Genomic DNA, 22,987 nt, shown 5'->3' with positions numbered 1-22,987 from the left:
GTGGGCCTCGGTGACATGTTGCAATGTCTAGTGATGGCTTTGCATTTTGGTGGGGATAACCTAAAAACTTATCAAATGAGTTACTCCAATTCTGGTCCGAAAACATCAGAATAACGTACCTTAACTACCTAATGTTGTGTTTGACAATAAGCAATAGGGAAGGTAGATAGACATATTCGTCAACTGTGTGACAGATTATGAGAGGCCTCTTGGAATTGCTATCTACAAAGCAATCAATGCAATCAACTCATCTGGATGAAACAAAATAAATGTTTTATAACGATTGTGATTGAAGTTTGGATTATGGAGACATAAGAGAGTGTTTTATGAGCCTTTAGCCTTTTTTTATGTCTCAATATATGCCATATATTGCGAGTATTTCACAGCTATGTGTTTTCCCATATTTTATTGGCTATCTCCTGGTCATGGGCACAGAGGAAGGAAACAACATTTAAATCTTATAAGAAACTCTCTTCCAAACGAGAATCCGTTTAAATACAAGTGTTATGTAACCAGTCACGAAGGTGTTGTAGCAAGGCTGCATGATTGTAATGAGCTAAGTAAGGTTAATTCCTCCAGTAAATGTGGGTTGTTGAGTATAAACAGGCCTATTCTATGTTGTTTGTACTTCCAGATGAATTTGACAAAGGATGAGTTTATTTTTTTGATCCTTAGTTCTTTGTTAGTCTATCTAAAGCAGGGGTGTCCAACCTTTCACCTTCCCTGGGACACATTAGAAGTCGAAAATTTGGTTTGGGCCGCACATAAAATAAAATAACAGTAACGATACCTGATCATCCAAAAAAACATAGAAAACATAGTTAACATATTAACATATTAAACTTACTTGAAAATGAAGTTAGTGAGATGTTTGACATTGTTTCTCAGCCACCAATGCATCCAGATTTGCTTCGATGGAACTTGTTGCAATTCTCAGCGAGTGCTCAAGGTGCTCATCAGATATTTTGGTTCTAGTTTTATTCTTTGTGTGCTTCATCCTTGAAAATAGCTGCTCACAAATGTAGGTGCTACCAAATAGCGATGACATATATAAGGCATGATTGTGAAGTGCAGGATATTTTTCTATATATTCTTTGTGAATTGCTGCACTCATCCCCTGTGTCAACAGCTGTGGTGAGTGATCACTACAGGGGGCATTATGAATATAAGTGGCATTACCAGGGGGCATTATATTCATAATGCCCCCTGGTAATGCCACTTATATTCATAATGCCCCCTGGTAATGCCACTTATATTCATAATGCCCCCTGGTAATGCCACTTATATTCATAATGCCCCCATCAGATCATCATCCAGCCCTGCGCGCTGCTGGGACGGATCACGTGGGGGAAGCGCCAGCTCAGACGTCCTTCGGACCGTGGGAGCAGCTGAGTGCGCCTGCGCATTCGCACCAGCGCTTCCGCGGCCATTTTAGGTTTGGGAGAACTTGATGCTGGCCACGGCCATCTTTACTTTGGGCACAGTGTCGCGGCCAGCACGGAGACGCTGCTGCGGACCAGGTAGTTGCCCTAAATATATTATACTTAGAATTTCTTAAAATGCACTGGGCCGCATTACTACCCGACCTGAGCCGCATGCGGCCCGCGGGCCGTGGGTTGGACAAGCCTGATCTAAAGCATGTTTAAGTTACTCTACTCTTGGAGGACCAGATTCTCTAAGCTTCAAAAGTGATAAAATGGAGAGTGATAAACAGTCAGCCAATCAGCTCCTGCCTCACATTTTTCAAACACAGTCTGTGACATGGCAGGTAGGAGCTGATTGGCTGGCTGTTTATCACTCTCCATTTTATCACTTTTGAAGCTTAGAGAATCTGGCCCTTAGCCTCTGATGGAACCTACCTCCTTTCAGAGCGTGTTTCGTTGTGGTCTTCATTTTGAATGATGTCTTCAATAGGTCGACATGGTCAAAAGGTCATCATGGAAAAGGTCGACATGCATTTTTTTACAAAAGTTTCAACCGACATGTGCCGACAAGCTGTATTTCATGCCCTACCATCCACTAGGGCATGGAGGGAGAATAAAATAGTGTGCCAAGCGCAGCGAGGCACCGAGCCCGAAGCATGGCGAGCGCAGCGGTACACTTAGACAGTGTCCATGTCGACCTATGTTGACACAGACACCCTTAAAACGGTAAAAACGCACGCCAAACTTTTTCCATGTCGACCCTTTCACATGTCGACCTTTTGACCAGGTCAACCTTTCCCACGTCGACCATTTAACCATGTCGACCTTTTACCTGTCGACCTTTTACCTGTCGACCTTTTACCTGTCGACCTTAAGACCCTGTCGACCTTTTACCTGTCGACCTTAAGACCCTGTCGACCTTAAGACCCTGTCGACCTTTTGACCCTGTTGACCATATGACTGTCTATGATGGGTCTGTCTATGATTTATACATAACCGTCCCACCTTTGTCTACTCTGCTCCAAACTATGCATACTGTATTCAGATCTTGTGGTCTTTACTGTGTTTAGTGGTGTACCCCATGCACCATTATAGTTGTAGTAGTTTGTGTACTGCCTTTAATGTAATGGTATCCTTCTGAAGATATGACCTCCAGAACTTAACTTTCCGCTAATAATTCCTCACCCTATGCAACCAAGCATATGATTTGTCTTCTTCGTTGCTTTGTTACATTGCTTCTTGCCTTTGTTACCTGAAATAGTGACTCCTATATTGGGTATGGGTATAGGGTCAACACATTTACGGTTGATTGTCAGTAGGTCGACCACTTTTTTTCGACAGGCAAATGATCGATACATTAAAAAGGTCGACATGGCCAAAGGGTTGACACAAGCAATAGTTTAACATGGAAATGGTTGACCTGATTTTTTTTTCATGTTTTTGTACTTATGTCGACTCAGGTAAACGTTTACACTGTATAAGTATACTGTGTCTCCTTACATAGCTCGCTGTGCTCAGCACACTTATATTCTCCCTTCTTGTCCACTGGGATGGTTAAGTGTGAACACCATCCCTTATTTTTTTGTAAAAATTTGTGTCAAACTAGCATCCTTTTTCATGTCGACCTTTTGATTGTGTCGATTTTTTTTTTCTACATCGACCTAATGCATTTTGCCCTTTTTCATCCTGCTTTCCTCCTCTGTCAATTCCAGTGCAATGCTTTCGGTTCCACTACTTCGTGCTATAATGTAGAAAGAAAAATATATAGACCACGCTAGAGAAGATAATTTGCTCTAATTTGACCAATAAAAAACTTTATACTACTGCCCAGTACACATTAAAACATTTAAAACAAGTAATCATCATTAGTGGATTCATAAACGTAAATGTAGTAATCATCATATTTGTTGGTAGGCCATCTCAAATGCTGCTTTCCCACTGCAGACCAGTTTAAAGTACTGGTAATCTTAAATGGTATTTAAAACGGTATTAGCATTCCCACTGCAGCAGATTACCGTTTTAAATACCATTTAAGTACCATTCCCATTGCAGTGAACCGTGTAAAATGTAGAGTGCCTAACCCCCCCCCCCCCAGTGTAAAGAGTGCCTAACCCCCCCCCCCCCACCCAAGTGTAAAGAGTGCCTTACCCCCCGTACCTGTCCTGTGCCCCCACCTCCCCTCCCCTTGTATTTACCTGCTCGGGGATCCAGGCGGGGATGCAGGGCAGCGGGGGTCCATGCAGGGTCCAGGGAGTCCCAGTGCCTGATGAGAACTAGTGCGCATAACATATGCGCATATGTAATGAGCGGCTCATTATTATGCACGTGCACTCATTACACATGCACAAAGTGAGAACTGCTAGTTCTCGTCAGGCACTGGGACTGCCTGGAGGCTAAATAACGTTTAAAAAGGCATTCCCACTGCCTCTTAATCGTTATTTTAACGTGTAGGACTCTGCTTTAAAAACGGGTTGAAATACCATTTAACTTTAAACGGTATTTCAACTCTGGCACTTTCCCACTGCAGCCTTAAAACGGTAAATTGCGCTGAAAATCAGCAATTTACCATTTTTTAGCTGCAGTGGGAAAGGGGCAAAAGTGTTTTAGTTTATTGTTTGTTATTTGTAAACGTGGTGTGCAGGCAGCGCACTGTGTGTGGGTGTGAGCAGTTGTGGCACTGTGGCAGGCAGCGCCAGGACTCCCTCCTTTGGTCCTCCTTTTCTTGAACACAGTGCGGATGGGAGTGGTGCAGCCAACTAGAGATTTTTGGGGCACAGCTGGGGGCAGGGGCAGCCGATCAACATTTGAGCCATGTATTGCAGGTGTTTAGTGCTGGCTGGTGTGTAAATATATTTAAAAAATGCACATGCGCAAACTAATTCTGAAATCCTGACATTGTAAGCTCCAATCCGGTATTCAAATTCAGACAATTTTAGGCCAAAATCTCAGTATCCTGCAAATCCCAGGCTAGGCCTTCCTATTTTATATCCTATTGCATAATTTTATGCAAAAAAGGCATACTTTCCCTTCTATACCATTTGCCCGGTCGCTAACAAAGATTTTATAAACACTGCTTTTATTTACCCCTAAGAATCCAAACCCACGCTCTTTGATTTTATCAGCCTTTGATGTGGGACAGTGTAGGAAGCCTTACTAAATTCTAGATATGCTACATCGACGACCCCTCCTTGAAGCTCTTTTATGTATTCCAGTCTGGTCCATTGATTTATCAGCTTTCAGTTTTGAGAGTTCTCTTTGTATGTAACTAATGTGCTTGCAACTTAACCTCCTCTCTTTTCTTTCGGTAGTGAATACTGAGCAAAAACAATTTAGATGATCAGTTGGTGTCTCCTTTGACCAGACTCTCACACTTTTTTTTTTTTTAAAGGTTTATTATCTCTTTGTTTGCGTTTTTGCTTCTGTTAACACTGTATACTTACTGGGCCATTTTCAGCTTGTGACTTCTCTAGTTTGATTACTGATGGAGCAGCTCTCATCTGATTGGCTCCCGGCAAATTGCCTGGCGTGTGTCTGAGACGCTTGCGCGACCCATTCGCAGGCATGTGAGATACTTCTGTGCCCATTTCTTTGCGAATGGCGCCTTCCATGCCAGCACAACCGGTGGTTGTGGCTCCACCTGTATCATGCACTACTGTGATTTGAGCCCTTTTCATTCGAATCCGATGGATCGGGCTGAAAATTTGGTTGAGAAGTGTCAAATCACACATGTTTCAGCTCCGAATCCGATGCATGGTCCCGTAAGCACTGTATTCGGAGCCAGAGAATGTAAGGGCTGCACTATAGATTTATTGGATCTTCCAGCCCTTGGTGAGTTCGAATACGATACATCATATGCAAAAGGACTGCATATGATGTATCGTATATGATCTGGCCGCCTGAGAAGCTGAAGGGCAATTTAAGGATAATCTTATGCAACTTCCACCTCTGAGAAGTCGCATTAGTGTATGGGGGCCTTTAGCCTCTTGACATCTGACTAGATACACCTTTTGGCCTCATTGTTTTGAGCCGCCACCTTTGAAAAAGTGGAATTAATGTCTTTTTGTTCTCTTTCTTATTTAGTAAAGCGTGAGACCAGCGGGAGAACACCATGGAGGATGGAAAGCCAGTCTGGGCGCCACACCCAACTGATGGCTTTCAGTTGGGTAACATTGTGGACATAGGGCCGGATTCTTTATCCATTGAACCGCTACATCAAAAGGGAAAGGTAAGCTTAGCAGTATGATCCATGACTGTTTTTAGTTTTCAACACAGTTACTAAAAGTGCTAAACTTGCCCATACACCACCGCAGAAACCACTCTGTCCCGGCTGTGATGACTGCGGGTTCTATGGTTCACAAGAGACCTTATGCATGCCAAGTGAGCCCTAGGCTGTGGGAGGTCTGGCAGGTATCATAGAAGGGGGGATTCACTTCCCAACTTTGAAAACCTAGATAATATATCTTGGCACTGCTGCTTCCTTCTTCACCTCAGCAAAGAGGTAAAGAAAGATACATTATAACCACGTTAAGTGTGGGTATAATACATTCCATGAGAGATACTGTACATATGGACAACTGGCGATGGGGATGCTAGCACAATAACTACACTGGCATCTTGAAGTAGTGTATCCCAACATGGGTCAGGTAGTTCTAATTACTGTCCTTCTTTCCTCCAACTCTCCCTTCTAGCAGCCTAACTGTAACCCTGCCCTCTGTAGCCTGACCCTCACCCTCCCCGCTAATGCTTTTCCCTCCATACCCTGCTGTGTAAATCGAACATCCCTTTATTGCAGTCTATTATGATGTTCCCCCCACAAGCGCTTAAATATACCCCCCCCCCCCCCCTTCCCTAGCTGCAAGCTATCCCACCCGCATATTCACAAAGTGGGATGCTGGCTGTTTGGATTGCGGCATTGACATTCTGGCCCGTTTCAAAGTGTCTGTGTCCGTTTTCTGATGGCAGTCAGTATACTGCATCCTGCTTGCATCCTGCTTGCATCCTGACCGCATCCCACCTCTGCAGTGTGCAGGTCATTGCAAATGAGCAGTAATTGTTTATGTAATGGCATGTACCTAGTTATTCCCTGCTGTGCCAAGCCAATACTGAGCTGCTGCTCAGAAATGGCAACAGGAATGGTTAACTCATGGCCAGCACAGCTCAGGGCCGACAGCCATGATCAGCAGAGTGAGAGTGGCATCTTTCACAGAAAAAAATAAAATAATCAATCCTGATTCACTTGTTTGACCTTGACAAAGGGGGGTATTAAGCCCCGAAACGTTGGTCTATTGTTTCACCTGAATACACCTTTGTTGGAAAAACTCAGGGGCCCCTGACACCGACCGATTAAATTCTTGTTGCCAATAAACCAAAGTGATTTCCATATTGACATACTATGGATAAGCATATGGAAAGTGTGTTTGTTTTTATATGCCTAAAAGGGCAACTTTTATGTTATGCTTTAGACCCTATGTATTAAATTTCTTTTGAATACAGTGGTTCATAAATTTCTTAGCGCACCCTGAACCACTCTTTCTTTCACCATACCTATACATTAGATTCTGTCTAACAGAGACTCTTTCAGAGGTGTTGCTGTTTATACTAGTTTGAGCGTGGATTGGGGACCCTATATATCTGGACAATATTAGGCAAGTTCCTGGGGTGCCATGCTCAATAATAAAATAGACAACAAATATTTTTGCAGAAATAATAGTCGGCACTCCTCAGGTTTTTTTCAGTGATAAACTTTGTTAGAAATTAATCAAGTTGATACTTTAGAAGAGACATCATCTCATGAGATCATGTCACTTGTAATGTATGAACTTGATTAATTTCGAACAAAGTTTATCACTGAAGAAAACCTGAGGAGTGCAGACTATTATTTCTGCTTTGCTGCAAAAATATTTGTTGTGTGTGTGTGTGTATATAATAAACCTTGGGTTATACAAGTGGCAGTCCACAGGGGTTACAGGTCCCGATCAGTTCACTCAAGTGCACTTTGGGTTTGAATGTTAACCCTCCTGCTCTTGATTGCCTGGATTCCACAGGTAGATTGATTCTGGAAGAATGAATAAGAGCGCTCCATAGTGCAATATCAAACAGGTATAAAGTTTTAATTAAAACACTTTTCAGGTACAGACAGATGCAGGGTAACGTACCGAGCTGCGGGGATGGCGGCAGGCAGGGAGATGGAAGCCTCCCTGTGTTGGAATGTGTGTGTGTGTGTGTGTGGGGGGGGGGGGGGGGCTGCACAAGCCCCCCCCCCCCATCCACCCAGGAGAGCTGGCAGGGGCGCTAAGGAGGGAGCCACTGCACTGGTCCCTCTCGTGCATATGTAATGAGCGGGACCAGTGTGCAGTGAATATTTAATGAGCGGTTCCCCGCCCCCTGCTGGTGAATGTGTAAAAAAAATAAATAAATAAATATATATATATATATATATATATATATATATATATATATATATGGGGAAAGAAAAGATGTATGGCGCCACTTGTGTCCTCAGACTGTTCAAATATTCTAGTAAGAAATGAGTGTATACTGGTACCCTTTTTAGAAAAAAAGGGATGTCAGCTAGCCTCTAAAGATGGGCACCTTGGTGAGGGGTGTCACAAAAACAATTGCAATTGGTTGAATAGAGGTAAGCGACAGTAAATACCTGTATACTACACAAAATACTTTTTATAATAAAAAAGGTTTATTTTACATATAGAAGGGTGCACAATAGCACTAAAAATGAAGAACAGACAGAAATACAATTTACATAGAAAAAACACCGAAGTAAAAAATGCGAGATTATTTCTAAAAAGGCCTACAGGTGATGTCGCTAAAAAATGGGGAGGGAAATATAAAAAGGTCTAAAAGTAGAGGACTTATCTTAGTGGAGGAGTCAGCAGGCACTACCCAACGCGTTTCGTCTAGTAGTAGTAGTAGTAGTACGTTTATTTATAAGGCGCCGCAAAGTGTCCGCAGCGCCGTACATAGCAAACAAAAAAAATGACGAGGTAACGTACAGGGTGTGTTGAAAAATACAGTATAAATAGGGGTATAGCTGGTAGAACTAAAATCAGCATCAGTTCAGAAGTAGGTGTCAAAATTGTCGAGGAGACTGAAGATGAAGTAGAGGAAGGGAAGAACAGGACAGGAGCACAGGTGAGGTAAAGAGGTAGGGTGAGTACGTGAGGAAGGAGGGCCCTACTCATAAGAGTTAACATACTAAAAATAGGTGGGTGGACGAACGAAAAACAATAGGATAAGTAGGAACGGAGGGGAACGGAGGCAGGATAAGAGGATCAAAAGAGGTTAGGAGGAGGGATAGGCTAGTCGAAAAAAGTGGGTTTTGAGGGAGCGCTTGAAGGAGGTAAGGGAATCAGAAAGCCTGATGGGTGGCAGGAGGTTGTTCCAGTGCAGGGGGGCAGCACGAGAGAAGTCTTGGACACGGGAGTGGGAGGAGGTGATTAGGTGAGAGGTCAGTCGGCGGTCAGTGATGGAGCGAAGAGGACGGGAGGGTCTAGGAGACTTCTTCAAGGGGTGAGGGAGAGATGTGCCTGGGGCTCTATTTATACCATGTGTGCCTAATGCACATGGTTATGAGGTCACATCCTGTGGGATGTGTCCTCCATTTTTATATTTATGGCTTTATGCATATTTTCATCTGTTACTATAATAGCTCAAGGGCTTAATATTAGCTGACTCACATTGATAAAAAGCGCAGGGAAAACAACATTAGAATATGAGAAAAAAACAATAAATATAAATAAATAGAGCCCCAGGCACATCTCTCCCTCACCCCTTGAAGAAGTCTCCTAGACGAAACGCGTTGGGTAGTGCCTGCTGATTCCTCCACTAAGATAAGTCCTCTACTTTTAGACCTTTTTATATTTCCCTCCCCATTTTTTAGCGACATCACCTGTAGGCCTTTTTTGAAATAATCTCGCATTTTTTACTTCGGTGTTTTTTCTATGTAAATTGTATTTCGGTCTGTTCTCCATTTTTACTGCTATTGTGCACCCTTCTATATGTAAAATAAACCTTTTTTATTATAAAAAGTATTTTGTGTAGTATACAGGTATTTACTGTCGCTTACCTCTATTCAACCAATTGCAATATATATATATATATATATATATATATATATATATATATCATATATATATAATTTTTAATTAAATATACAGTATATTCAAGTGCTGCAAGCACATGAATAAAAATAGCATGTCCCTTCACAGAATAAAATTACTGATTTTATTAAACCAAAACCAAAACAAAAAAACTTTATTTTATAAGATCACTTTCCAGTTCACCTTAAAATGATGTCAAATGCAAAACGGGGAATCATGGCGAAAATCATGCTGAAAGCAGTTCTCCATCCTAGCATTGAATACACTCTCGGCGAATCCCAGTGAAAACCCCATTGAAATACACTAGCGAATTGCAGCAAGCATGAAACGGAGATTTGGGCGAGTTTCGGTGAACATTGATTAGGGTGAATCAGATTTTCAGTGAAAAAGATTCACCGTAAGGAGCGAAAACAGCCCGATCCGCCGAAAAAACCCGGTGAATCGGGAGCATTGAAAACTGCCCTATATATCTCTCTATATATATCTCTGCTTTTACAGAGGCTATGGCTCAGTACCTGGCTAGTCACGTGTAGAAATTAGCCAATGACATGCCTGAACCAGAGAGAGGCCTGACGTGCAAATGCCTCCTTGACAGGTGTGAGTCGTGGAAGTGCTTGACATGAATTCACGACTATGGGAAACACTGGGCTATGATTTACAGGTGACTTTGAATCAGGCCCATTACTGTATGTCACTTTCCAGTACATGTTGAGTATCCCTTATCCAAATATACATTATCCCAGTGGTTCCCAAACTTTTTTTTTATCACGGCACCCTAGAGTATCAAAATGTTTGCACGGCACCCCTAGGCCCCCCAAAAATTAATTAGATTGGGTTTATATGCGATTCCTAGGGTCAGTTATGTAGTAACGGGCAGGATTTGGTTCTGTTTGTACACATTTTATTATTGTCAGCCACCAGCACTGGTTTTGCCCATAAATAATTAACCATAAATAATTTGAATTGGTCTTGGACCACCAACCCAGGGCACCCCTGCATGTGTTCCGAGGCACCCCAGGGAGCCACGGCACACAGTTTGGGAACCACTGCATTATCCAAGTTATTCTGAAAACCATACATTCCAGAAAGTACAAAAACATTTTTTTACTTGCTAACAGCACTACTGGGGACATCTGTACCAGCACTACTGGGGATATGATATGTAACTGGTACTACTGGGGACATGATATGTAACTGGCACTAAATATGTGCAAGAAAATTATTGCTTGGAATTCAAATTCAGTGCCTGAGTAGTACACAAACTTTGTTTCATAGTTTGATACCTTGTTTCATGCACAAATAAAATATATTTTGTGTATTTCACGTGTTTGATGTGTTAGTTTAACATAAATACAAGATACCTCAGTGGCTTTTATTTTAGATTAGATTTATTTTAGATTAAAAACTGCACAAGTGTTCATAAAAACCCTACTTATGAGGTCACATTATTATATTTGCTACAAACCTATTAGCCCACACAACACAATACTGTCTTAGAAATTTATGAAACAATTGGTGACCTTTATAATTTAGTAGAAATCATCATTTTTTTTTATTATTTGTTTTAAGTTTTAGACCCTCTTTTAATGGATTTTTTTTTTTTTTTCTAAATACAAAAACATAACAACTGAAGACAAGTATTCAAATGTTATGTTCATTTATACCATTGCTGTGCCTAGATGAGCATATACAGTAGTATATTTAAGTTGTGAAATTACTGTTTTATTAATAAATGACACTACATAATAGAGCAGAGGTGGGCAACAGGCGGCCCGCGGGCCGCATCCGGCCCGCGAGACACTTATGACTGGCCCGCCGCAAATACCTTTAGTACTATGACAAGCGGCCCGACTAGCATTAGGCCGCTTGTCATGTAATCAGCAGAGGTGGCCACGACCGGAGCTTTTACGGCTCCGTGAATGTCCGACTGCGGCGGCCGCGCACGGCATTACTGGGAGCGTGGGAGGGGACGCGGTGACGCGGCAGCCGCCTCCCCGCCATTGGTTGGTGCGGCCGCCGCGTCACAGCGTCCCTCCCACAGCCCTGTAATGCTGTGCAGGGCGGGCGCTCTCGGGCTATGGCAGGCAAACAGTTATGCAGCTATTCTCCTCCCTCCTGGCTTCCCCTGTCTTCCAGGCACCACACACCCTGGAAAAATAATAGAAATCAAAAGTAAGAAGCTTACAAGCAAATATTTCATGTGCATATGAGTACTGTGTACTGTACTGTGTGTGTGTGTATATATGTGTGTGTGTGTGTGTGTGTGTGTGTGTGTGTGTGTGTGTGTGTGTGTGTGTATATATATATATATATATATATATATATATATATATATTATATATAATATATATATATATATATGACACACACATATCTGTATAATGTATAGATGTGTGTGTGTGTGCATATATATATATATATATATATATAATTATTATTATTATTATATATATATTTTTTTATTCTTGCGGCCTCTCCCTGTCTTGTCTCCAACCCTGGTGCCCATATATAACATGTTGAAAAATCCTTCAGTCACTACTATATATATGTATATAATCCAAGGCTATGGCACTCACTGCTTATTAAATATCTGTCCCTGTTGCCTTCCGCAGTTAACGGCTGTGTATTGTGTAAGATATTTTGTATGTGGCCCTCGATTATTTACTGGGAGTGTTAAGCGGCCCCCCAGCCAAAATAGTTGCCCACCCCTGTAATAGAGTGTTTGTTTATTTTTTGTTTTGAATTCGCTACAGGGGAAAATAAAAATCTTATTCTTAGGGAAACTGAATGAACAATTACTTTATCGGTCAAGTTTTAATAAACGTGCAGAATTATCTGCACTGTAAATAAGAACTTATAGTAATGCATGTTATTTCATACTACCTGTTTTTTTCTGGTTTTATTTTTTGTTGTAATTTATGGTATACTAGTGCAGATAGTGCCCTTCTGTGAATTGGGCCCATAAACTAGAAGAATCTCTACATATTTGTTGTCTGTTATTTGTTTGTTTGTTTGTTTGTTTGCCCGGTATGCATTCGGACACCGTTGGACTGATTTGGAAGAAACCAACGTGAGGTGGCTTGATTGAGTCCAGATTAGGTTCACGGCCTCTAAACCCCCAATCCCGACCCCGTGGTGGTCCCGGGGGCCCAAAAATGAGTACGTCCAATACACAGGAGTGGGTCATGGAAGTAAGACCAAACAAACCTGAGCAACAGTGAGGAGGGGACTGGAGGCAGTAGGAAGCCACAGACTGAGACTGAGCAGTGTCTCCCAGCAGCACAGAGTATATCAGAAGATGCATGATGTGCCAGTAAAGATAGGGCTGCATAAATGTAAATATCAACAAATATGCTGCACTATATAAGAAACTTTAAATAAATAATGTGATTTGTGGCAGTGACATGATGTGCGGAGGGGGAATGGAGGCAGCAAAAAGCCACAGACTGAAAGTTACATAGTGGGAGGAGCAAGGTCCCTAGCAGCACAGAGTATATCAGGGGATGAGAGGTGCGTTGGTGAGGACAGGAGCTGCATGTGACTGACATGATGTGAGGAGGGTAATTGAGGCAGCAGGAAGCCACAGACTTAAAATTATATATAGTGGGAGGAGCAGGATCCCCAGAGCCACGATCTCTTACAGATTTGTCTTCTGTTATTTGTCTGTTTGTTTGTCCGGTATGCTTGATTGGGTCCAGATTAGGTTCATTGCCACTAAGACCCCCCAATCCCGATACACAAAGTGGGTCATAGAAGCAAGATATGGCAAAATTGTGTTACATAGAGAGGGTAGAGGACATGAGCTTTAAGAAAAAATGTGGTCAGATCCAGGAGCGACCACAGAGAGGTGTATGCCATGCACATTTGCATGGGCAGCATGTTCAGGGCCATCGTCTGGACAGATTTGGATGAGAATATCAGAGAGGGATGTCAAATGGTCTGAGATACATATTGGAGTGGCCAGGACCTCTGTCTGATGTCAAGTTGGTGTAAACCGGCCAGACCTTTGACATGGGCGTGTGTTCTGAACCTGAGCAACGCCGCGTACCGCAGCTAGTTTACAATATACTGTATGTTCTATTATTACCATAATGTACATTTGTTTTTGTTTTAATCACACAGGTATTTTTGGCAGCTATAAATCAGGTGTTCCCTGCTGAAGAAGACACTACAAAACATGTGGAGGACAACTGTGAGTAGTTTTCTGGAATTCAATGATTGTGGTTATAGTTCTAAACAAATTTAACACATAGGATGTAACCTTGTTTCCTAACTAGCTCACAATTCACAATATTATCCGCCTTAATTCTTTTTAAAGGACCACTTTTTTTTTTAAATAAAAGATTATTTATAAATTATATTTATAAAACAAAAATAATAATTCTGTAACACAAAAATAGCAGTGCTAAAAGCACACATGCAGAGAATTAGTTGCCATTTGGCTACCAAGATGATAAAAATCATATACAGTTGTGTCCTGATACATGGCTAATGTGACTAAGTGTATCCAGATGCCGGTGTTGTGGTTGACCATCCTTAGTTAACCCCGCTGAGTTGGATGGCTAAAGATAGTCGGTGGCCGCTAGAGCGGCAGCAACACTAGTTAGATGCCAGCGGGCAATCGTCAGGACCATGGTCGATGGTCACATGGTTGACAGGAGTTTTTTTCAAGATTTCTTGGTGCAGGTCCACTTGGATCATACTTTACTATCCCAGTGGTCCTAGATTTAGAATACAATAGTGTGCCGAGAGCAGCGGGCCATGCGATGGGACACTGTGCACATATACAGTGTTTAATGGGAGGAAAGAAAACGGATTGTCTTATGGTGGTGCACCATTTATAGAGAATAGAGTCATAAAATATACCTTTTATTATTTTTATTTAAAATGAAGAACACGAAATATGACATACAACATATAACATGGACACAAGTGAAAACAGTGTGTTTTTTAAAAAGCACGTGCGGGTTCCAGAAGCAATTCCCTCTATTTTATTCTTATATCAATGACACTTTTTGTTTTCTCCTTCAGGTTTTTACAAAAATAATCGAGGAATAATATGTGTCAATTTAGAGTAGTTTTTTGTGTTTTTATGTGTACTTGTAGATTTTTCTAAACAGCCTAATTGACAGCTACCTAGATGCGATAATTAGCACTTGTTATGTTACAACGGACTATGGCTCAATTAGCAGGATATCTGTCGTTTACAGCTTATTGTATTGCTTATATTGTGGATACAATTATGCTACATTGAGGTCTCAGTAACGGGGTGTTGTCACTTATGGATTCCGTCTGGAGTCACTACCTATGGTGAGTGCTGCAGAATGGGTTGGGTGGGTGAGAAACCACCTTTCAATATATTGTACTGCTGATATATTAATTATAATAGGAGTGTGGACAACACCACACGTGTTGTGCTCTAATTTAAGCTGACCGGTCTGTAGTCCCTCTCTGCGCCGTATAAGTATGTTAGCGGTCGCAGGGGGATACTAGGACAGACGTGGCTTAAGGTGCCCTCTATAGTGGGCATACATTTCTCCCAGGAAGGGCAGTGTGACAGAATGAAGCTGTCAGAGGTGGTCAATGAGTCCCCGTGCTGTAGACCTGAGACGCCGGTCGTTAACAGCTAGCGGGGAGACTGTCTCTGCTCCGTCGGAGTACAGCTATCAGCGTACACTCCCTGTCCAAGGGACAAGTGCCGCAATGAAGGTGCCTTACGTCTGACAGTCCAACCCTGTGCCACTACCAGCTCGTGCTGCTGCTGGGGTGGTCTTAGGGTGACTGTAGGCGAGCGGCTGCTAGTACATTAGAGTCCTAAGAAGGACTGATAAATACATTCACATAAACACAAAAAAAAAAGGGATGGGGTATTGCAGGAGGAACGTGCGCACGGCTGGGTCGGCCGGCGTACGCTTCGTAGGTCTTCCTCAGGGCAACCGGTATAGGTGCCCAGGTAAGGTTTATAAGGCTTGTTCTAGTTTGAATGGTCCAATGGTGATACTGTGTGTCACAGAGGTCCTGCCCCTGTTATAGCGCACCAATCATTTAAGAGTATGTAACCCATTAGGTGATTATCGATGTCCCATATGACTATACATATATGTGATTGGAACAACTTATATTCATTTCTTGGTACAGCGCATGCATAAGTTTAATTAGTCAATGGTATTTATCCCCATTACCTGTTGTAGCACACCAATCATTTTGAAGTAGGTATCCCCTTGGGTGATTGTCGGTGTTCCATGCTAGGATTGTAGATTCCACATGTATGTTGTTGTCGGGTCTTATATTATTTCACATGCATGTAATTTAATTTAGTTTCTTTTCCTTTCAGTAGATTCGCAGTATGTTTGGGCTAAAATGCACCAGTGTGTCAACATGCTATACATGTCGACTAGATAGGTGGATACGGTGATGCATAGCTCTGTTAAATGATCCTTATAGGTGCAACTATACATGTATGTGATTGGAACAACTTATATTCGTTTCTTATAGTTTAATTAGACAATGGTATTTATCACCATTGCCTGTTATAGCACACCAATAATTTAAAAGTAGGTATCTAATTAAACTTATGCATGCGCTGTACCAAGAAATGAATATAAGTTGTTTTACGCCTAATAAACTCCTGCAGGTAGGCGTCAAGGTATTGACGCGCAGTGCCCCTCTGTCTCTTGTTCCACCACTTGCATGAGCCCCAGACCCTTTCAATATTTTAGGTATGAACCCCAGTGTCTGGGTCCACGAAATTGTAGCGGTGGTTGATGTGCGCATGATGGTACCCTGTCTGCTCAAGTTGTTGTGTATTGTACGCACACCAACAGTCTGAGTATATGGTGGTACCCGGTTCAATATGCGTCTGGATAGCAGACATCAGGGTGCTAGCATCACTGCTGGCCACTGGTGTTATGAATCCTTCACCTGTCTCACGGGATATGCCACAAAAGAGCCACTGCTGAGGTAGGACGCGTCCAACATTATTCTTGTGCTGGACTTTCATCCACCTCAACAATTTTGCTGGGTACGTCAATCCGGCGTTGGGGCTGCGACAACAAATCAAGGGTACATGCCTCCCGCATTAGGTTGTTGTATATCGCAGCGGTTTTGTTGGAAATCATTAGGTGACGCTCACAAAATTGAATGCTTTTCAGATCCTCCGCCAACGAAAATATAAACCGCAGAAGGGTCATAAATGTCAGGTGACATCCACGAAACCATTGTGCTGCCCGGAGACTGACCTTGTTCCTACAACTTCTTATGTGGCAGCGCATTGAGCCTTATAGGATGGCCATTGACACAGGTCTGTGTCTCTAGAAGCAAATGGTGGCGTTGTAAAAACTCTGCCGACTCCTCCTCTATCTGCAGCAGGTTGAAGATGGTTAATGGTTCGGCAGCCATAACTGATACCGTGTAATAAGTGGTTACACAATGCTGACTGACTATGCTAACTGCATAACGCTGACTGACTACGCTTACTACATAAGCTCCAGATAGCTGCGAACATACTGACTATGCTGACTACACACTAACTGCATAACCTTGACTGACTGTGCTAACTGCGTATGCTCTGGCTACCCGCGAACTTACTGACTACGCTGGCTGCGGGAACACGCCGCTGATACTGACAGGGACGCTGACTACAATAATTCCGCGGGTGCCGGACGGGGTCCCGACAGTTATTTACCCGACGTCGGGATCCCGACTGTTAAAATACCTCACGGGTTCCCGACGGCCACCGGCTATTCTCCATTGTTGGGGTCCACGACCCCCATAAAGGGAGAATAGAATAGGTGGCAAGCGTAGCGAGCCACCGCGCACACGGCGTGGCAAGTGCAGTGAGCCCGCAAGGGGCTTTGTTCCGCTTGCCATGCTGTCTGAGTCCGGCCAGTCGGGCTAATGACTGTCTGGATCCCGACTGTCGGAACCATGTACCACACCCAACTACGCTGGCCTCGGGAACACTACGCTGATTCTGACAGGGGCCGCGGGAACACTACGCTGATTCTGATAGGGACGCTGACTATGCAAACTACGCTGGCCGCGGGAACACTATGCTGATTCTGACAGGGACACTACGCTGACTACGCAACTTCCGCCATGAAACTACACAAGTACCAAGGTTTTTTTAACGGGTTCACAGTTCTCCCTTTTTCCACCAGCTTCAAAATCCTACGTTCCAATCTACTGGATACTGACATGTGTAATGGGCCTTATTTCATATAAAGGTATATTTTTTTTTATGGGACGCTCTGTTTTCCCTCTGGCTTTTCTCAATGGAATCAAATACGCCACTCACAAAAGCCCTTTTAAAACAATGATTGCACACAGTTGGGACCACAAATTCATGCCAGGCGTCCATCCATGAAAGCCGTTTTAGTCCAAATGACAAGCAAAAATACAAGGTATCAGAAATGGTACAAAAAAAAAGGTTAAAAAAGTAAAATAAAAAATTTCACCCAGAGGGCCGGGCTCCTCTAACTCTATTCCGAATCCGGATCGGGACAGAAATGATACCAGATAACAACATGTAAGCAGGGCCGGTGCAAGGCACCAGAGTGCCCCAGACAAGGGGGTGATGGGGGCGCCCCGGTGCCCACCTGCTATACGGGAGGCGGGGGTCCGCACGGTCTGAGTACCTCCCCAGCAACTTACAGACCCCCGTCGGGTGCCGTCGTCTGGCCAGGAGAGAGGGAGCTGCCTGTTGAAGTGCTGCCCGCTTCCGTCCATCATCATCCGCCGGGCGGCGGCGTGGGAAGCGCTTCTGATTTTGAAAACACTGGCCGCAAGCTGATTGGCTGAATCTCAGCCAATCAGTGTGTGGCCAGTGTTTTGAAACCCAGAAGCACCTCCCGCGCCGGCGGATGATGATGGACGGCAGCGGGCAGCACTCCGGCTGGGCGGTACAACGGGCGGCTCCTTCTCTCCTGGCTCTCTCTCCTCTCCGGGCGGCTCCCTCTCTCCTGGTCCTGGACGATGGCACCCGACGGAGCTCTGTAACTTGCTGGGGACGGTGGGGGCGCCGCAGGTACCCCTCAGACCACGCGGACCACCCCTGCTGCATATAACCCACACCGCCGGATAGCACCGCGGGGACCCCTCTGACGGACCCCCCTGCTGCATATACAGTAGCAGGAGGGGGAGTTCACCTCCGCTCACCTCCGCTCACCTCCATCGGGGGGGGGGGGGGTCCTGCTCCGAACTTCCGCCCTCCAGTGGCCGGCGCTCTAGGCAAATGCCTAAAGCTGCCTACTGCCTGCATGTAGGTTCCCAGCCAACTATGGTGCCTGTCCACTTATCAACATGTTTCAGGCTAATATGCCCCCCCCCCCTTTTTTTTTTACACCCGCTGCTGTCCTAATCTTGGAATGAATGATCTGAAGACAGACACAGATGTATGAGGCCCCACAGTATGGTATTGTGATTGCTATTAGATGTTTAATTTAGCTGTGATGTAAGCAGGGTATCTCTGTGCACAAAGCGCTGATGCTTTCCCCCTATTTATAAGGACTTCTCCAAAAGACCTATTGTTAAAATTTACTATATATAAATTAGGCAAAAAATAAGAAATATGTAGTTTGCATTAAAGTATGCCACATGAAGGCTTTAAAGTATGCCAATGCATTGCTACCACATTTTTAAATCCTTATCAAAATATATTAGTAAACAATGATTACAGGAGTATTATTAGGATTAGATTATAACAAAAATGTTGTTTAATATATTAGTAATTTGTTATGTGGTCCCTGGAATAGGTTACAATTGCATTTGCTTGTCATTAATGACAGATCTATGTAGTAAATGGCTATAAACAGCCTAGCTAGATTTGTAACCCCTCCATTTGGAAAGTTTAAGATTTATATTAGTTCCTGACATTTCATTCTGTTCATGGAAGTTGCAAGAATTGGCAACTTTCTGTGGACAATAACATCAGATCTCAGAAGTCAGACATCACCTGTCTGGATGAGTGAAACAGCTGCCTCAGGACTTGTAAATAGTAATAGCCTTTCACTTCTACTACCTACCAGTAAGAGCCGTTGTAAAAAGAACCATTATGTGAGTCAAACTGAAGAGAGAAGACAAATAATGGCTATTTCAGTTCACTGCCTTCAGCTCTGTACATAGCAAACACGTTGTGTCTGCCTGATCTGTGTGGGACGTGCCTTACAGATGTGACTTCCGCTACATATCCACCGGACTTTAAGCATTTCAAGCACTAACACAGCTAAAACACATGTAAAATGAGCTTGCATTAAATAGTACAATAACTGGCTAAATGTGCTTTGTTATTGCAGCAAATAATAAGCAATTTAGTGAGGCACGAATACCCGGATTAGCTGCAGTACTTTCCGTGCACTTGTAGCTTCAGGCTTTTATGCCCAGAGCTATTCAGTTATGATTCAATTTACCTGGGTAGTAAATCTGCAGCTCATGACACACATTAGCCCCTAGTTCCAGGCGCTTTACCCGGATTTATGGATAAACATGCTTACAATGGTCGCAGTAAGGGCAGAAAGTCTTCCTGTGGATTCCTGTTTGCACATCAGGAGGAGGGTCTGGTGCAATTGAATAGCATCAAACCCACTAGGCACTTATAAGTGTGTAGTAAGCATTGCAGGTAATTGAATCTGACTTAATAATAAAATGTAATCAATTGGATCATTATCCATGTTGGTAGCCACTTAAGTGTGGTTGTTTTCTGACTGAGAAAACAGACCCAAATGACTGACTATACCAATCTTGAGTAGTAGTTTGTTTAGGATTGGCATATTTTGTAATGGTGATGGCCCATTTTACACTGCAGTTTTGGTTTCCAATTGTGCTTCATATACTGAATTAATTACAAAGTCCAGTATTTATGTGGCAGTCTTTTTGGACCATACACTTCTGATATATCAGATGGCAATTTGAAGTTTCCAGTAAATGTGAGTTGAGTTGAATTTGCCACTGTAGGACCATCTTAAATTACCCACCCAAAAATAAACAAAAAGGCCTTTAATCCCTACTTAATGCATGCCAATTGGGTGTGTTTATTTGCAAAATAAGTTTGTTCTGTGAGTTGCTGTCTGGCCTAACTGACCAGTCTCCGATACAGTGTAGTCGTAAAACTCGGATTTGGCTGAAGTTTATGTATCTCTTAAACTTTTATTGTACTTAAAGGTTTGCATATATGTAATCTATGCAAAACAGAAGCAGCACATATTAATGTAGCATCCATAACCGAATATGATCTTAACCTACTGTAGCATGACATTTCTATTTTCAAGTTCTCAAAGATCTTCCCTATAGGTTACCTATTAACAGGGATGTTTTACATCTAGTGACTCGGTAATTGCTACTTACTGTCCAATGTCCCAAAGTCCCAATGCATTCTCCTCTTTCTTGCCCTCTACCGTTTCATAGAATATTTCTTATTTACTTATACTGTTCTTGGTCTTTTAGGTGCATATAGTTTACAGTTAGAGGGGGGGAGGCTCTAACCTCCTAGGATTTTATCGGGTATCTCCATCTTTTTCTGGCGATACTCCCTGCAGTGGTACCCCCGCGTGCAGGCTTTAGTGCATATAAAAATGCGTTAAAAACCCTGATAACGGGGTTTTTACCGCATTTTCTCAATAGCGGGATGCCCATTGTATGAAGAATTAGAAAAGGATGGCAATTCTGTTTTGAGAGGCTTGAATCTATAGCTAATTTTAATAGCTAAAATATGTAATACATTAACAGTCACCTTTTGTATTTCCCTCTTCTGATTCAGAGTTTTTTCTCCTCCTTAAACTATTTAGCAGTGCTCCACATAGTATTTTATGGGAGGATGACTGTGGAGCAGTGCTAAATAACTGGCACTGCTAAATAACAGGCAGTTAAGGCTGGTCTATCATTCAGAGACCCCTTGCCCCATTTTCATGGTTCTGTATCTCCTCTTTCTAACCATGTTTGAAAGAAGGTGAATTGGAAGCACAAGTTTTACATTCCTTACATGGAAGTATGTTGGGATTTCTTCAATATACAATGGGTGCATACACATTATGCAATAATCATAACGTTATGCACAAAAACAATTTAGTTTTAGATATTGTTGTGTATATTGACTAATTTGTAAACCCTATATCACTTACCGATGCGCTCCCATGGGTCATTAAGGACCCCCTCTGTTATATGTACTTTTGCAGTCAGATTCTGACCATCTTATCAGTGATAGCATGCTCCTGGATGTGACCACTAAACAATATAGTTCACAATATCATTCAGTGTGTATGCACTACATGGTTGGGTATGGTTCATAGGGTCAACCACTAAAGGTCAACTAACCTAAGGTTGACAGGGTCAGACGGTCGACACAAGCATGAGGTTGACAATGGGAAGGTTGACATGAGTTTTTCACGAATTCGCATCCTTGCGAGTCACCCTAACCCGCCTTTGCAAATGGTTAGCCGGCACCACCTATTCGCAATCGCAAGGCTTACAAATGGATGTTTTGCATGCCAGTGGGAACCTCCCCCATCTTTCGATGGTCGCTGATGGTGTCCAGACCACACTTTCATATGCGTGTAGAATTGCAAGGAATTGGGCGGGCAGCTGACCTCTGGATATGTTAGCTAACCGCTCCACGCACGTGCGTCACGGACACATTGGCATGTTTACGCCCAGCATTGTAATGGGAGCGGCCATGAAACACTGGGCGTTCATATATATGTTAATGGCCAGCTTGGCACCCCACGCCCCTCACCTCCCCCTGCTCGCAAGGCTGGGTGTGTGCATCTGGCGAACAGACTTTTCACCGAGCTTGCATACACCCATTGTATATACATGCGCAGAAATGCTGCAGTGCATAACAAAAAAATCATCCCTGTGCAAATTCGCGGCCACTGCGAATGAACCAGAATAAGTGTTTATAGTGCAGTAGGCTAACATGATCTTCATAGAGCTACTCCTTGGCCAGACCTTTTTTTCATAAATTTGTGCTACATACTGTTATGGTTGTGAAACGACAACTATTTGATGGCCTTAATTAGTTTCATAAGAAATGTACTATTCTATATATACCAGTGGTTCCCAAATCGGGCACCTGCTGGAATACCATGCATTGGTGATACAGGACCAAATCAAATGATTTATAGTACATGTAATAGGCAAACCCAGTGATGGTGGCTGCAAATCATAAAATATGTAAAGTCTACATTGTAGACAAATGGAAATAAATCTTTGTCCACTACCCCATTACTGACCCTAAGGATGACAGATAAGCACAGTTAACTTACTTAAATATTATTTGCTAAATCTTTCTTTAAGAAACCTTTTGTCTATTAGTGCCGTGAAGAAAATGCTGATACTGTACTATGGGGCTCTATGATTTATGAAAGTTTGAAACCACTACTGTATACCATGTTTTAAGCTTTATGAATTATCTTTTTTATTCATTCATATATTAACATTTTGTTATAGACACAT

The 22,987-nt window shown here is 42.8% G+C and overlaps 1 protein-coding gene across 7 annotated transcripts in view; it reads left to right on the top strand.

Moving 5' to 3' along the window:
• Window positions 1–22,987, top strand: part of MYO6 (myosin VI) — a 223,367-nt gene that overhangs the window by 68,253 nt on the left and 132,127 nt on the right. For all 7 annotated transcript variants that reach the window (XR_014471746.1, XM_083177172.1, XM_083177171.1 and 4 more), the window contains exons 2-3: window positions 5,505–5,649; window positions 13,664–13,733. Coding sequence is in view for 6 of the 7 variants with exons in the window: in XM_083177172.1 (XP_083033298.1) it covers window positions 5,533–5,649; window positions 13,664–13,733 (187 nt within the window). In the remaining variant the exon portion in view is untranslated. The remainder of the gene's footprint in view (window positions 1–5,504; window positions 5,650–13,663; window positions 13,734–22,987) is intronic.

This window comes from Crinia signifera, chromosome 3 (genome assembly GCF_055691185.1).
Source record: "Crinia signifera chromosome 3, ASM5569118v1, whole genome shotgun sequence".
NCBI classification, from domain to species: Eukaryota; Metazoa; Chordata; class Amphibia; order Anura; family Myobatrachidae; genus Crinia; species Crinia signifera.
Note: the sequence above shows the minus strand (reverse complement) of the source record. Positions and strands in the feature narration are given on the sequence as shown.